The sequence below is a fragment of the Ciconia boyciana genome, chromosome 7 (assembly GCF_034638445.1).
Source record: "Ciconia boyciana chromosome 7, ASM3463844v1, whole genome shotgun sequence".
NCBI lineage: Eukaryota > Metazoa > Chordata > Aves > Ciconiiformes > Ciconiidae > Ciconia > Ciconia boyciana.
In genome coordinates, this window is record NC_132940.1 from 46,954,946 (window position 1) to 46,966,976 (window position 12,031).

Genomic DNA, 12,031 nt, shown 5'->3' on the forward strand with positions numbered 1-12,031 from the left:
GTTTGCTTTTCTAGCTTTTTTTTTTATTGTTTGCTTACATTTATTACTAATGCTGTGTAGCCAAAGGAAATGTCCGAAATACTTGACTAATAAAAATTAGTTTTCAAAATTGTCAAGGTGCTTGTATAACTAGACAGGTAAGGTATAAGAATTTGAGTCTGGCTTTTCAGTGCAAAACATCTTCTTTGTACTATATCTGTATATGAAAATTTCTAGGATATCGTCAAAGAAATAATCTATCACTTGGTGAGAAAATAGTACTCTAAGGTGCAAGTGCACACATAGAAATCTCTGACAGATAGTGAACTGTAAATTCAGATCCAATTTTCTGTGCACCAGCTTTCCCATATAGAAGAAAAGTGAGATTGCTTAACTTTTTCCACATGACTTTTCAGTGCTGAGACTTGCCAGTAATGTCCAGTCCAGTCTTCTGTCCCACTTTTGTTTAGCAGTAAAAAAGGGCAAAAAGATTACTCATCTTCCCCCTGACATTTGTTTCGGAACAAAGGGAGAGGGATTTCACAATTTCTGACCCATTGTTATACTGCTTTCTTGATTCCGGTTTCCCTGTTTGGTGTGTTTTGTTTTGTTTTGGTTTTTTTTAAGAACTAACACCTGAGTATCATATTTGTGTAGGAGAATTGTAGCCCAAATATCCAAGAAAGTAAATATAGATTATGTATTGTACTAGCTAGTGCTTGTCACCCTTTATTTAAAATAAAACAAACCTTTGAAAAAAAAAATCTAAAAGCATATGGGTCAGATAACCATGGCCTTTTGGAGGTCTTCTGAAGCTACGAAATACGGTGGGAATCATTTGCTTTCCTAATGCGAAAACAGAAACTGAGGTGATTACATGCGTGGAGATATTGCAGTATTTGTGTTGGAACGTCCACAGTCCCTGTAGTTTTTGGCAAGAATATTATTTGTTATCTTGAATAAACTGCTTTTAGAATTTAAGCAACTTTTACTTCAGACATTTGTGGTTTCTTCACGTGGATAAAGATGTAGTAGGACACGTGTTAAGGATTTTCATTTTATAAATTGAATTTATTATTCTTATTAGGTCATCCTTGGCAAGTACACCTGGCTTTCATATGAAGATGTATATATTAAAGCTGTTAATTTTGGAAACGGCTTAGCAGTACTGGGTCAGCAACCAAAGACTAACATTGCTATCTTTTGTGAGACTAGAGCTGAGTGGATGATTGCAGCACAGGCCTGCTTTATGTGCAACTACCAACGTAAGTATGCATCTTTCCTAAATATTCATGTCTTTTGATCTTACACCACAATCTGAAAACAACCCTTTTTCTTACTTCACTTTACACACTAAGAAAACTTTATATAAAGTTTATACAGAGTGTTTAAAACTACAAATAAAAAATACTGCATAAGGTAGAGACTGTGCACTTTGTAGTGTTTTGCCTTACTGAATGGAGAAATGTGTATCTGTTTGCAGCTGGAGTATGGTTTTGGTAAGTATATCTTGTTCAATGAATTTGTGAGAGGTTTATTTTCTTTTAATCTCAAATGGGTACAGATTCCCAAGTTTCTAAAAAGCAACAAACAAAAATCACAAATGAATTAATTGACTCAGTTTCAGGAATTGATGTGAAACCTTCATCTGTGCCTGTAAGTTTTGTTTTAACTGGATATTTTGTCAACTGTTCAATTTTGATTTTGGTTAGAGTTTATTGTATTGTTATCTCTAAAAAGTGAAAATGAATGAGTAAGTCCTGAACTTATTTTGGACAGCTCTTTCAAATTAAAAAGTTGCTTAGTAACTCCTTTACCAAACTGTAAGTCATTCCTTAACTCAAATCTTAGGCTGAGCCTGATATATTTGTTATATTTTAATATTTTTCTTTCTTTTCTCTGCCTCTTGACTTTCTCGTAGTCCATTGCATGTCATTTAATACATCCTAATTTAACCTGAATGCTGATTTGAGACTATGCTCAAGGACAAGCTTGAGTCTTAGTTATTACTTCAGAAACCTTAAGACTGGGTTTAGTTTTGGTGAGCTATTTAAAGTCAGTCTCACTCTCATTCATAGTATCAGATTTAGTCATACACTAACTGGATCCTTAGCCCTAGCAGTGGACTGAGACTAGGTTCTCTGACCTGGACGATACTCCTCATTTTCTCATGGAGTGGCCGTAAGAGAAGCGTCTTTTGGCCTGTTCTGTCCGATGACAGTCTTAGTCCCATTCTGTAACTTCTAGTTACTTATCCTTTAGTCTTCTCCTATTTTATTGTGGAGACCACTAGCTGCGTTGGGGCGGAGCTGAGTCTGCTCAAGGAGGAGAAGATGCTTTCTTGGCAGGATGTGTACACTGGGCAGTTGCACACTGTGTTGGAGGTGCCTTTGAGGAGTGGCAGAATAGGACAGACTGGCTGGAGGTGTCCTTGCATAGCTTCACGTCACAGTGCAGGGCAGAGACAAATGCAAAGCCAAGTCTGTTCCCTTTTCACTCAAGTCATGTAGAGGGTCACAACTGTGTCCGAGGTACATCTCTGCCACAGTGGAAAGTCTGCTGTATACCCTAACCTACTCTGAGCCTAGGCACAAGGATATGAGTAGGAACTCTAGGCCTGTTTTTCTTTCTGAGAAACCTGTTGAGTGCTGATCCCAACTTGGTATAGGAATTGTTTTCAAATGTCTGTTTCATCATCACTCGTTAATATGTCATTCACCTGACTGTAAGCCCAGCCTGGCTGGGTTCTGTGGTGTTCTCCGGGGGGACATTTCTCATTTTCCCATAGGGCACTCTGGAAGCTGCTGTTCCTCACAGGCTTTGGCCTCTTCTCTCCCATGTCACGTTTACCCTCCTTCAGTAAGAGATAAGCTGTAAAAGCCAGATGGGCAGAAATTCCTGATTTACTACTTACCTACACTAAAGATGTATATCAATTGGACTTTTTTCAGATTTTGGAAGCAAGCCTAACACGAAAATTGTATCTTAAATGATCCCTCTCTTCTCTAAGCACAAGTCTGTTTCAGTTTGAGAAGCCATATGTTCATGAGTATATAGCTGTTTTCATTTAAATAAGACTTTACTGCAGGTCTGTGTGGTTATTTTGTGTATACCTTTACGCTGTATTATTCCCTCAGTTTTAAGGGTGGAGTTGGTTAGAAGATGTACTGCCCTAGCCCATACCATTTCAAAATCAGCCTGCTTGCCTTGTATGATGTCTGGCTCTGCGGACAAGAAGAGAGTGGATGTTGTATACTGTGACTTTAGTGAGGCCTTTGATGTGGTGTCCTGTCATATCTGTACATCCAAACTATTTAGATAGAGACTGGATAAGTAGTTGGTAAGATGGATGGAAAATTCATTGGTCCGTTGGCTGAAAGGATTGTGATCGGCAGGACCAAGTTAGCTGCCAGTCCTCGGGGATTGATACTGAGTCCAGTACTGTTTAATGTCTTTACTGAAGATCTGGGTGATGGGACAGAGTGTAAAGACAGCAGGTCACAGCCTGTAGCAAGTTGGCAGGAGCAGCCAGTACACTGGAGGGCAGGGCTGATGCTCAGAGGGTCCTGTCAGCTGGAAAAGTGGGCTGTTGGGAACCTCATGGAGTTCAATGAAGGCAATTACAAATTCCTGTGTGTGTGCTGAAATAACCTCATGCACCAGTATAGGCTGGGGGACAACTGGATAGAGAGCAGCTTTGCAGAAAAGGACCTGGGGGTCCTGGTGGATAGTGAGTCAACCATGAGCACACAGTGCCTTCTTGCAGTGAAGGCCAACGGCATCCTGGGTGGTAGTAACATGATTGTAGCAGGTAGGTCCAGGGAAGTGGTCCTTCTCCTGCATTTGGACACTGGTGAGACCACATCTAGAGTACTGTGTCCAGTTTTGGGCTTCTCAGTAGAAAAAAAGACCTTGACTTACTGGAGTGAGTCCAGTGGAGGGCTGCCAAGATGCTGAAGGAGTTGGAGAACATGACATACGAGAAGAGGCTGACAGAGCGGGATCTCTTCAGCATTAAGATGAGTGAGTTGAGATCTTACTGCTATCTAAGTGGTTGAATTACCATCCCTGGAGGTATTTAAAAGATGTGTAGATGTGGTGCTTAAGGACGTGGTTTAGAGGTGGACTTGGCAGTGCTAGGTTAACAGTGGGACTTGATGACCTTAAAGGTCTTTTCCAACCTGAACGATTCTATGATTCTAAAACTATCTAATGGGAGTGTACAGAGAGAATGAAGCCAGACTCTGCTCAAAGGTGTGTGTCGTGGTTTAGCCCCAGATGGCAACTAATCAGAAGAGTAAAAGTGAGAACACTCGTGGGTTGAGATAAGGACAGTTTAATAGGGAAAGCAAAAGCTGTGCGTGCGAGCAAAGTGAAGCAAGGAATTCCTTTACTACTTCCCATGGGCAGGCAGGTGTTCAGCCATCTCCAAGAAAGCAGGGCTCCCTGACGCGTAACGGTTACTTGGGAAGACAAACACCATCACTCCGAACGTCCCCCCCTTCCGCTTCCCCAGCTGTATATACTGCGCATGACGTCATATGGTATGGAATAGCTCTTTGGTCAGTTTGGATCAACAATCCTGGCTGTGTCCCCTCCCAGCTTCTTGGGCACCTGGCAGAGCATGGGGACCTGAAAAAAGTCCTTGACCAGTGTGAATACCGCTTAGCAACAGCCAAAACATCAGCGTGTTATCAATATTACTCTCATACTAAAGCCCAAAACACAGCACTACACCAGCCACTAGGAAGGAAATCAACTCTATCCCAGCCGAAACCAGGACAGTGTGTTTTGATAAGACTGGAGGCAACAGGCAGAAGTTGAAACACAGGAAAATTTGATGAGCTATTAGGACAAATGTCTTCATTGTGAGGATAGTTAAATACCAGAACAGGAGCCTAGAATGGGTGTGAAATCTCCATCTTTGGAGATACTTAATACCGGAGTGGCCATGGCCCTGAGCACTCTGCTCAAGGAACTGTTTTGTGCAGGTGATCTTCCCAGGTGCCTTCCAACCTAAATTCGGTGATCTTTTTGCTCCTTTCTTCAGTGAGTGACTGCTGCTAACTTGCCTGCTGGAGCAGAGATCTGCACAGGCTGTTCTCAGATGAGATGCCTGTGTTGCTTTTAAACTACATGTCTCATAATACATGGTGTCAGTTCCCTTTTGTCGCTTTTGGGATCTGCTAGATTCCTAGTGAACTATCCTGGGAATAAAATGCAAAGGCTTGTATCAATTATTTTTTCTTTGGAAGTGAAGTACACTTCCAAGCCTAGGAAGATTTCATAATTTGAGGGGAAAAAAAATAAATCTGAGATAGTGGATGGATGTCGTGTGTAGAATGGTATGCATGTGTTTTTTGGTTTTGTTGGATTAATGTTTTAAATTCCCTTACTGAGACATGCTTCGGCACACTGTCTGACGTGGTATTTAGCATCTAAGCTGTATGTCATCTTACATGAACTTGGCTGACTTGTGTGTTGGCAGATGATGATGATATCATGCAGTATTCCCGTAGTCAGTTTGCTGAATGAATTATAACATTCAGATGATGTTGAAGTAGTGTGGCAAGATATTGCAAATGACTTACATTAGCATTTTATAGTTTACAGGTTTCACAAGAGCTAACTGCTGTGGTAGTGTTGTGACAATCTTTCCGAATGTGAAATGTATTAAATCTGATGGTACATGTCCAGAACCGATGCCAGGGGAGCAGGCAGGTTCATCTGCTTCATACCTGGTGTTGGAGAGAATGCCTTTTGTACTACAGAATTAAAATGGGGAAAGTAATTTTTACGTTATGGATTACTTGCACAAACAAGTGGTTTTATGATTACAAATACTTGCTTAATTGTTTGAAGCTATCTAAGTCTTGTATTGGCAGGAGGTAGAGTGGGATTGCTAGTTCAAAAATGGAAAAAAAAGTACTAACATGAAAACAGATTTTCTTCCAAAGTATCTCTTCTTCATCTGTGTGAAGAGCTCTTCACCAGTGTGGGCAGATAAAACACCTGAGTGTATAAACAAATAACGAAATAAATAGGGAAGGTTATGTTTCATTTTTCAGTCATGCCTTCCTGAAGCTTGAGCAGAACTGGTTTTGTCAGAATTGATTTGGCTGAAGCCTTTGAAAGTATACTTTGCTTTTTATTTTTTATGTATTATGGATGCTGAAATACTCGGTTTAACATTTTAGTTACATTGAAATAGATGGCAAAAGTTCTATTTGGTTCTTTAGGGCAAGGCTTTGTTCTTGTATGTTAGCTGGCAAATTTAGTGGTGTTGAGATTTTTCTTGTTGTCAGACTTTTAGAGCAGTATTGCTAGAAGTCCAGATATCAAAGACTCACTTGTACTGTTGCATGTGCAAAGATGAACACAAAAGATAATCCCTTCTCAGTATGTCTTCAAGAGAGGAAGGAGAGAAAAAAAATTACTAAACTTTCAGATTTGCCTGAAAAAGTTTTAGGTGCCATTGTGGAGAAGTGAGAATTTCATCGATCAGAGTCGTTGCTCAGTTTTTTTCTCTCCATGACATCAGTACACCATCATATAAATGGTATATCTCTCTTTCTCTTTGGCTCTGTCATATAGCTCTAAGTTGTCCTTGATGTACTTGTTTGTAAATGAGTAATTAACTACATAAACGGTTATTTCAGAGATTATACTTTTCTTTCCGGGCAGTGTGTCATCTTGGTTGTGCTTGTTGGCTCGGGGAATCTGAATCTCTGCTAGATGTTTATATAACAGGGGTCACTGCAGTAAGTAGAGAGAGCTCGTGGGAACTAGTAGAGGCACTCTTCTGGACTTTGCTCCCACCAAATTAAAGAAAACACAGTGCATGTGCATTTGCCCTGCAACAGTTCTGAACTATGATGGACTGTTTTAACAAGGAAAAAATAAGTAGAGGCCAACTATTTACTTTTCTGTGCAAGAAAACTGCTTTTGAGTTCTTCCTTAGTATGCTGCACTGGGTTAGTAACTCCCTGGATTTCAAATCTTAGAATACAACAGGGTTTGATTTTACTTTATTTTTATTTTTTATTTTTGCTGCAGTGAACGCAGTATAGTTACAGCCTTAGTGTACAATGAGGTGTCTTGTTTTAATAATTACGTTTTAAGTATTCAGCTAAATCCAGACTAAAATACAAAAGAAATTCAGATACCTAATGTGAACAAAACTTCCAGCACTGATGTTGTAATTATTGATTGCGTTAATTGACCTTACAACTTTTTTGAGATGCTCCTCTTTAGCATTCTGCTTGGAAAATAGGAAATTATTATTTTTTTGAGAGCAATACCTCTCTACCTTTTTGAGCTACCTTTTTCTTCCCCAGTCTTTTCCTGTCTTTTCTCATGCAGCTCCCATAAAAATGACAGGAAATTAAATATGATTTTAAAATTGTTAATATGAAATATGTGTGATTTAACACTCTATTGCTAATAAGCTGTCCTTAAATACAGGAAACAGTGCTTCTAATAGTCAATTTTCTAAATATTTTCTTTCCTTGCTGTTCTGTATTCTCATTATGTCAGTTCAATGTCTGATGATAGTGATGATTAAGCCTTTATAATGTTGTTTTAAATAGGTGGGAGAATATGATAGTCACAGATTTATTACTGTGTGTGAGATTTAATCTGCTGATTACATATATTACAGTGTTATAATAATTTCTTATTAGCAGTCAATAGTAAAAGGCTAGTAAGAGAGCATGTGAATTCTGAAAAGAGAAGTCACGTAAATGAAAGCTCTTTCTTTCCTGTGTACAAGAGGACTGTTAAACAGTGTATTAAACTGAGAACAGATGCCTGCTTTTAAAATGGTGAAAGCCATGAAGGTACAAGAGTAGAGCTAGAAGAGAATTACATAGGGTAATGTGGTTTTGGTCTCTAGTTAGACCTTGAAAAATGGGTTGAAAAATGGTTGAAAAATAGTAAACAGTCACGGAGACAGTGGTTGTTCCTTATTCCTTCTGGGAGTAACTGAAAATTATGCTGTATTTAAATCCATGTAATATGTATTTTTTAAAGCACAAAACTATACCACCTTTATATTAATTGACAAATATTTTTACTGTTTTGCTTTAGAATAGGTTAATCTCAGCCCTTTATTGTAAACTATACTTGAAAGTGTAAAATAGAGATTCACCTTCCCCCCCCCCCCCTTTTTCCGTTTCAGTTGTTACTCTGTATGCTACTCTGGGAGGCCCAGCAATAGTACATGGGCTAAATGAAACGGAGGTGACCACCATCATTACTAGTAAAGAATTGATGCAAACAAAATTGAAGGTCAGAAAACTGTTCTTTGTCTATCTCTTTCCAGTGTATCTGTTCATTATTGTTAAAAGGCCTGGTTCCATTGTAAAGAACAACGATTTATTGCCTTTCTATAGGGCAGACACTTCTTTTAGAATAAGATTTATGTATCTGTCTTCAGGTACAGAAAAAAACATAGTTAGGCTTCAGTGGGATTTAGGCCCCTCAATGACTTTGGAGAACAGGATGAGCAATTTGCACCATGGAAGACTATGGAAGGTTTCTGGGTGGATTTACTGCCTATAAATTTAACAGTTGAAGCAAATGGGAAGAACAGAAAAATGTATAAGCTGTATATGAATAGCTAAATGTGATCATCCTCCTGATTTATTGTTGGATGTTTTCCCAGCAGAGAATGGCTCTTAACTCTAAAGATGGGTGGTCCAAGAGTTAGAGCTGTTTTCCAGTGCCGGGGAAAGCTTATTAAACATTGAGAACAGTCAAAAAACTTTTTTGACTTACTGACCCAGATTGAATACACAAGTGGAACAACTAATCTGCATGATTTTCATCATGATGTGTTTTGGGGGAACTAGACCTTTCACATAAGGGAATTGTTTTAATTAAAACTGTTTGCTGTTGCTGAATTTTGAATGAGAATTTCCCAAACATTTTTTTTTAAAGTTACTAGAATGACAGTATATATACAATGCACATTTATTTCAGCTTGTAGTAAGATAATTTCTTCTGCTAGAGATGATAATAATCTCTTCTTCCGCTGGAACACTGATAATTGTTTTAGAACTCACATTTTGTTTGAAGTGCTTAACTAGTGCTTAACTAATAATTTTCTGTATTTTTGCTAGCTGTTGCTTATTTTAAATAGCATAGTAATCAAGGAGCAACATAAGAATTATTGTGAGCTCAGTGTCGCCAGCTGCCCAGGACCTTTTCCTCTCAGTGTTCTATGAGAGTGGAAAGTCAATTATCTCCACAAATCTTTGCAGTCTTATTTGTGGACTTTTCTCGAAATAAGACCCAGATCAGTAAATGGTTGAAGAGTTTTTGGACTTTTGAGTGGAAAGTTCAATTAGTCCTGTGAATCTAAATGTGGAAAGTTTCAAGCTTTGCAGCCGTTTGAGCTGGACAAGTTTATCTGCTGATACTTCAAATCCTCAGATATTTTGTCAATGCTTTTTTTTTTAATGTATTCAGTAGATAGTGGGTTCCCCCCCCCCCCCCCCCCCCTCTTCTTGGCACAACAAAATTCATATTTGATTTCTGAACACATTTTCATTTCCACAGGAAATTGTTTCTCAAGTTCCACTGCTGCGACATATTATTACAGTGGACGGCAAACCAACAACATGGTCAGAGTTTCCCAAGGGTGTCATTGTTCACACTATGGCTTCTGTGCAAGCTATGGGGGCCAAGGCAGGTACTGGTAGGTTATCTCTTCTTTCTATTTGGATCGTCTCATTTGTTGTCCTACTTTGACCCTGTTGAGTAAGCTTGGGGAAATTGCAGATCTCAAAAAAAAAAAAAAAAAAAAATTATGCAGTGATTAACCTTTCATCACCTGCTTTTTCTTTAAATAAAATCTGGGGTTTTTTTTTATTTGGTTGTGGTTGGGTTTTGGGGTGTGGTTTTTTGTTTTGTTTTTCAACAGAGTAAAATGCTTTTAGTAAAAACTGTCTTCTCCACAACAAGTGTCACATGTTGAAGAATAATTTTTAGGATAAGCATTTAGGCCAGGATAGAAACTTAGAAAGCATTCTTATGATCAGACATATTAAAACCAGGTTATTTAGTGCACACAGAGAAAATTATTGGGCATTGTATAGCAAAAGACATCGGTAATTTGCTACCATTAAGTTTTGTTAAATTCACAAATAACAAAATGTAAAATAGCTATTTAAATCTGATAGAATGTGGTCACTTTTATTGCATTTCTGAAAGTGTCAATCTGCTGTGTAAATTTCTTGAAATCTATTTCCAATCTATGTACCATTTTTAGAATTAGAATTCAGAATTTCAGCACGTTTTAACTATTATCATAACAAATTTGTATTCTTGGCTCTGAAGAGCTGCTAAACCTAGTATGTTAAGATTTCATTATATTCAGTAGTTGCTTTCTTTTGTTCTTATTCTTTGTGTTTTCAGAATCTTTTAACCACTGAAGGCACATGAATGTTGGATTGAATTTTGTTTTAGGAGTAGGGGGGGTGGTTAATCCATCTGCTGTTGATGTTCAGGGGAATGGCAGGTTTGGTCCCAACATTGTGACCTCTCAATTTCTTTAAAAGATGGTTTTCCCTTTTTGATGTACCTGTTTTATGTACTATTAAAACTGTTTCGGACAACACCAACAGAAAAAATTATGGCTATAATTCATTAGCTCCTTGAGATTTGTTAATATATGTGCTATGTAAAAAGGTGTCTAGTCCTTCTTCAGTCTTTTAAATATCACATACTATACACTATAATAAAGGAACATTATCTTTGTCAAGTTAACCATTATAAATTGTGGAATACTACAATGAATTGTTTATGGTCAAGCATGTTCAATTAATATTATATTAAGTACACGAGCTGCTGCTTATGTTTTTTTCCTCTGTGGTGTTCACAGTGCAGGATGGACAGGATTTAGTGAGTGAGAAATTATTAAATACGCTTTCACTCTTCTCATTCAGCATGTATGTTGTACCGCATGTATTGCGCATTATGCAGTTTTTCCTCTAATAAACACAATTGTTTTTGTATTTTCTTGCTCTCAGTGCAAGTATTTAAAAAACACTTTAATCCTATTACAGCTATTGAACTTCCTTTAAATATTTATAGACATTGGACCTCATGTTGGCTCAGCAGTGCCTTGCTGGAGGTGCTGCAAATGAGGCAGTGTGGTGCTCCCCTGCCGAGGAGCACGTGAGAAAGTAGCTTTGCAAACAGGGATTGACCCTGCGGCAGTATGGAACCAGTGCAGCATACCTTCCTAAGGATGTGAAGCTCAGTGGCATTTTGGAGAAGCCAAAGCTCTGCCCATTCTTCTCTCCTCTGAAGGAATATGGGAAACCTAACAGAAAAAGTGTTGTTGTGGTAGACTAGGGCAATCACTCGAAGTATTGCTCAGCTAATACAAAGAAGTTCCTACTCTTTGTGAAGGCGCTTAAGCTTGACCACAGTCTTTTTAACAGAAAGCAAAATGTAATAGCAATAGTCATGCAGTGTTATATTGGAATGACTGCTGAAATACGATAGTATATCAGATCTCCCAGTCTGATATGCTCTCCACACATTATATGTTCTCTTTTTTTAACACAAATGACAGGAAACAAGCAGCAGGCAAGGCCTGTGCCCTCAGATATTGCAGTGATCATGTACACAAGTGGATCCACAGGAGTTCCCAAAGGAGTTATGATCTCACATTGCAACATAATTGCTGGGATAACTGGAATGGCTGAGAGGATTCCAAATCTGGGGTACGTACCAACAGTTACTTACCAGCAAATAAACAAGTCATGTAGTTGCACATAATTTTAGATTAATTACTGTGTAAAATAATAACTGTTTTATATAGCTTTGTCTGTGACACATCATACTATGCACTGATGTCTGAGCATCTTCCAGTACTGCATTAAATGACATGACAACTTCATGTGCTGTTTGTTCTTTCATCTTCTGTATGTGGGCAAGACCAGGACACAAAAGCCTGTGAGGCCGCCTTGCACTAGAGTGGTTGAAAGCTTCCCTAAGCAGTACTTCCTTTGGTTAGTGTTAAATTCTGTGGTTTCTTTCT

At 38.4% G+C, this 12,031-nt stretch overlaps 1 protein-coding gene across 8 annotated transcripts in view; it reads left to right on the forward strand.

Moving 5' to 3' along the window:
- Nucleotides 1–12,031, forward strand: part of ACSL3 (acyl-CoA synthetase long chain family member 3) — a 52,447-nt gene that overhangs the window by 25,547 nt on the left and 14,869 nt on the right. For 7 of the 8 annotated variants that reach the window (XM_072866346.1, XM_072866340.1, XM_072866339.1 and 4 more), the window contains 4 exons: nucleotides 1,067–1,244; nucleotides 8,159–8,268; nucleotides 9,541–9,679; nucleotides 11,564–11,714. In XM_072866346.1, coding sequence (XP_072722447.1) covers nucleotides 1,067–1,244; nucleotides 8,159–8,268; nucleotides 9,541–9,679; nucleotides 11,564–11,714 — 578 coding nt within the window. The remainder of the gene's footprint in view (nucleotides 1–1,066; nucleotides 1,245–8,158; nucleotides 8,269–9,540; nucleotides 9,680–11,563; nucleotides 11,715–12,031) is intronic. The other variant, XM_072866345.1, reaches the window with a different exon arrangement.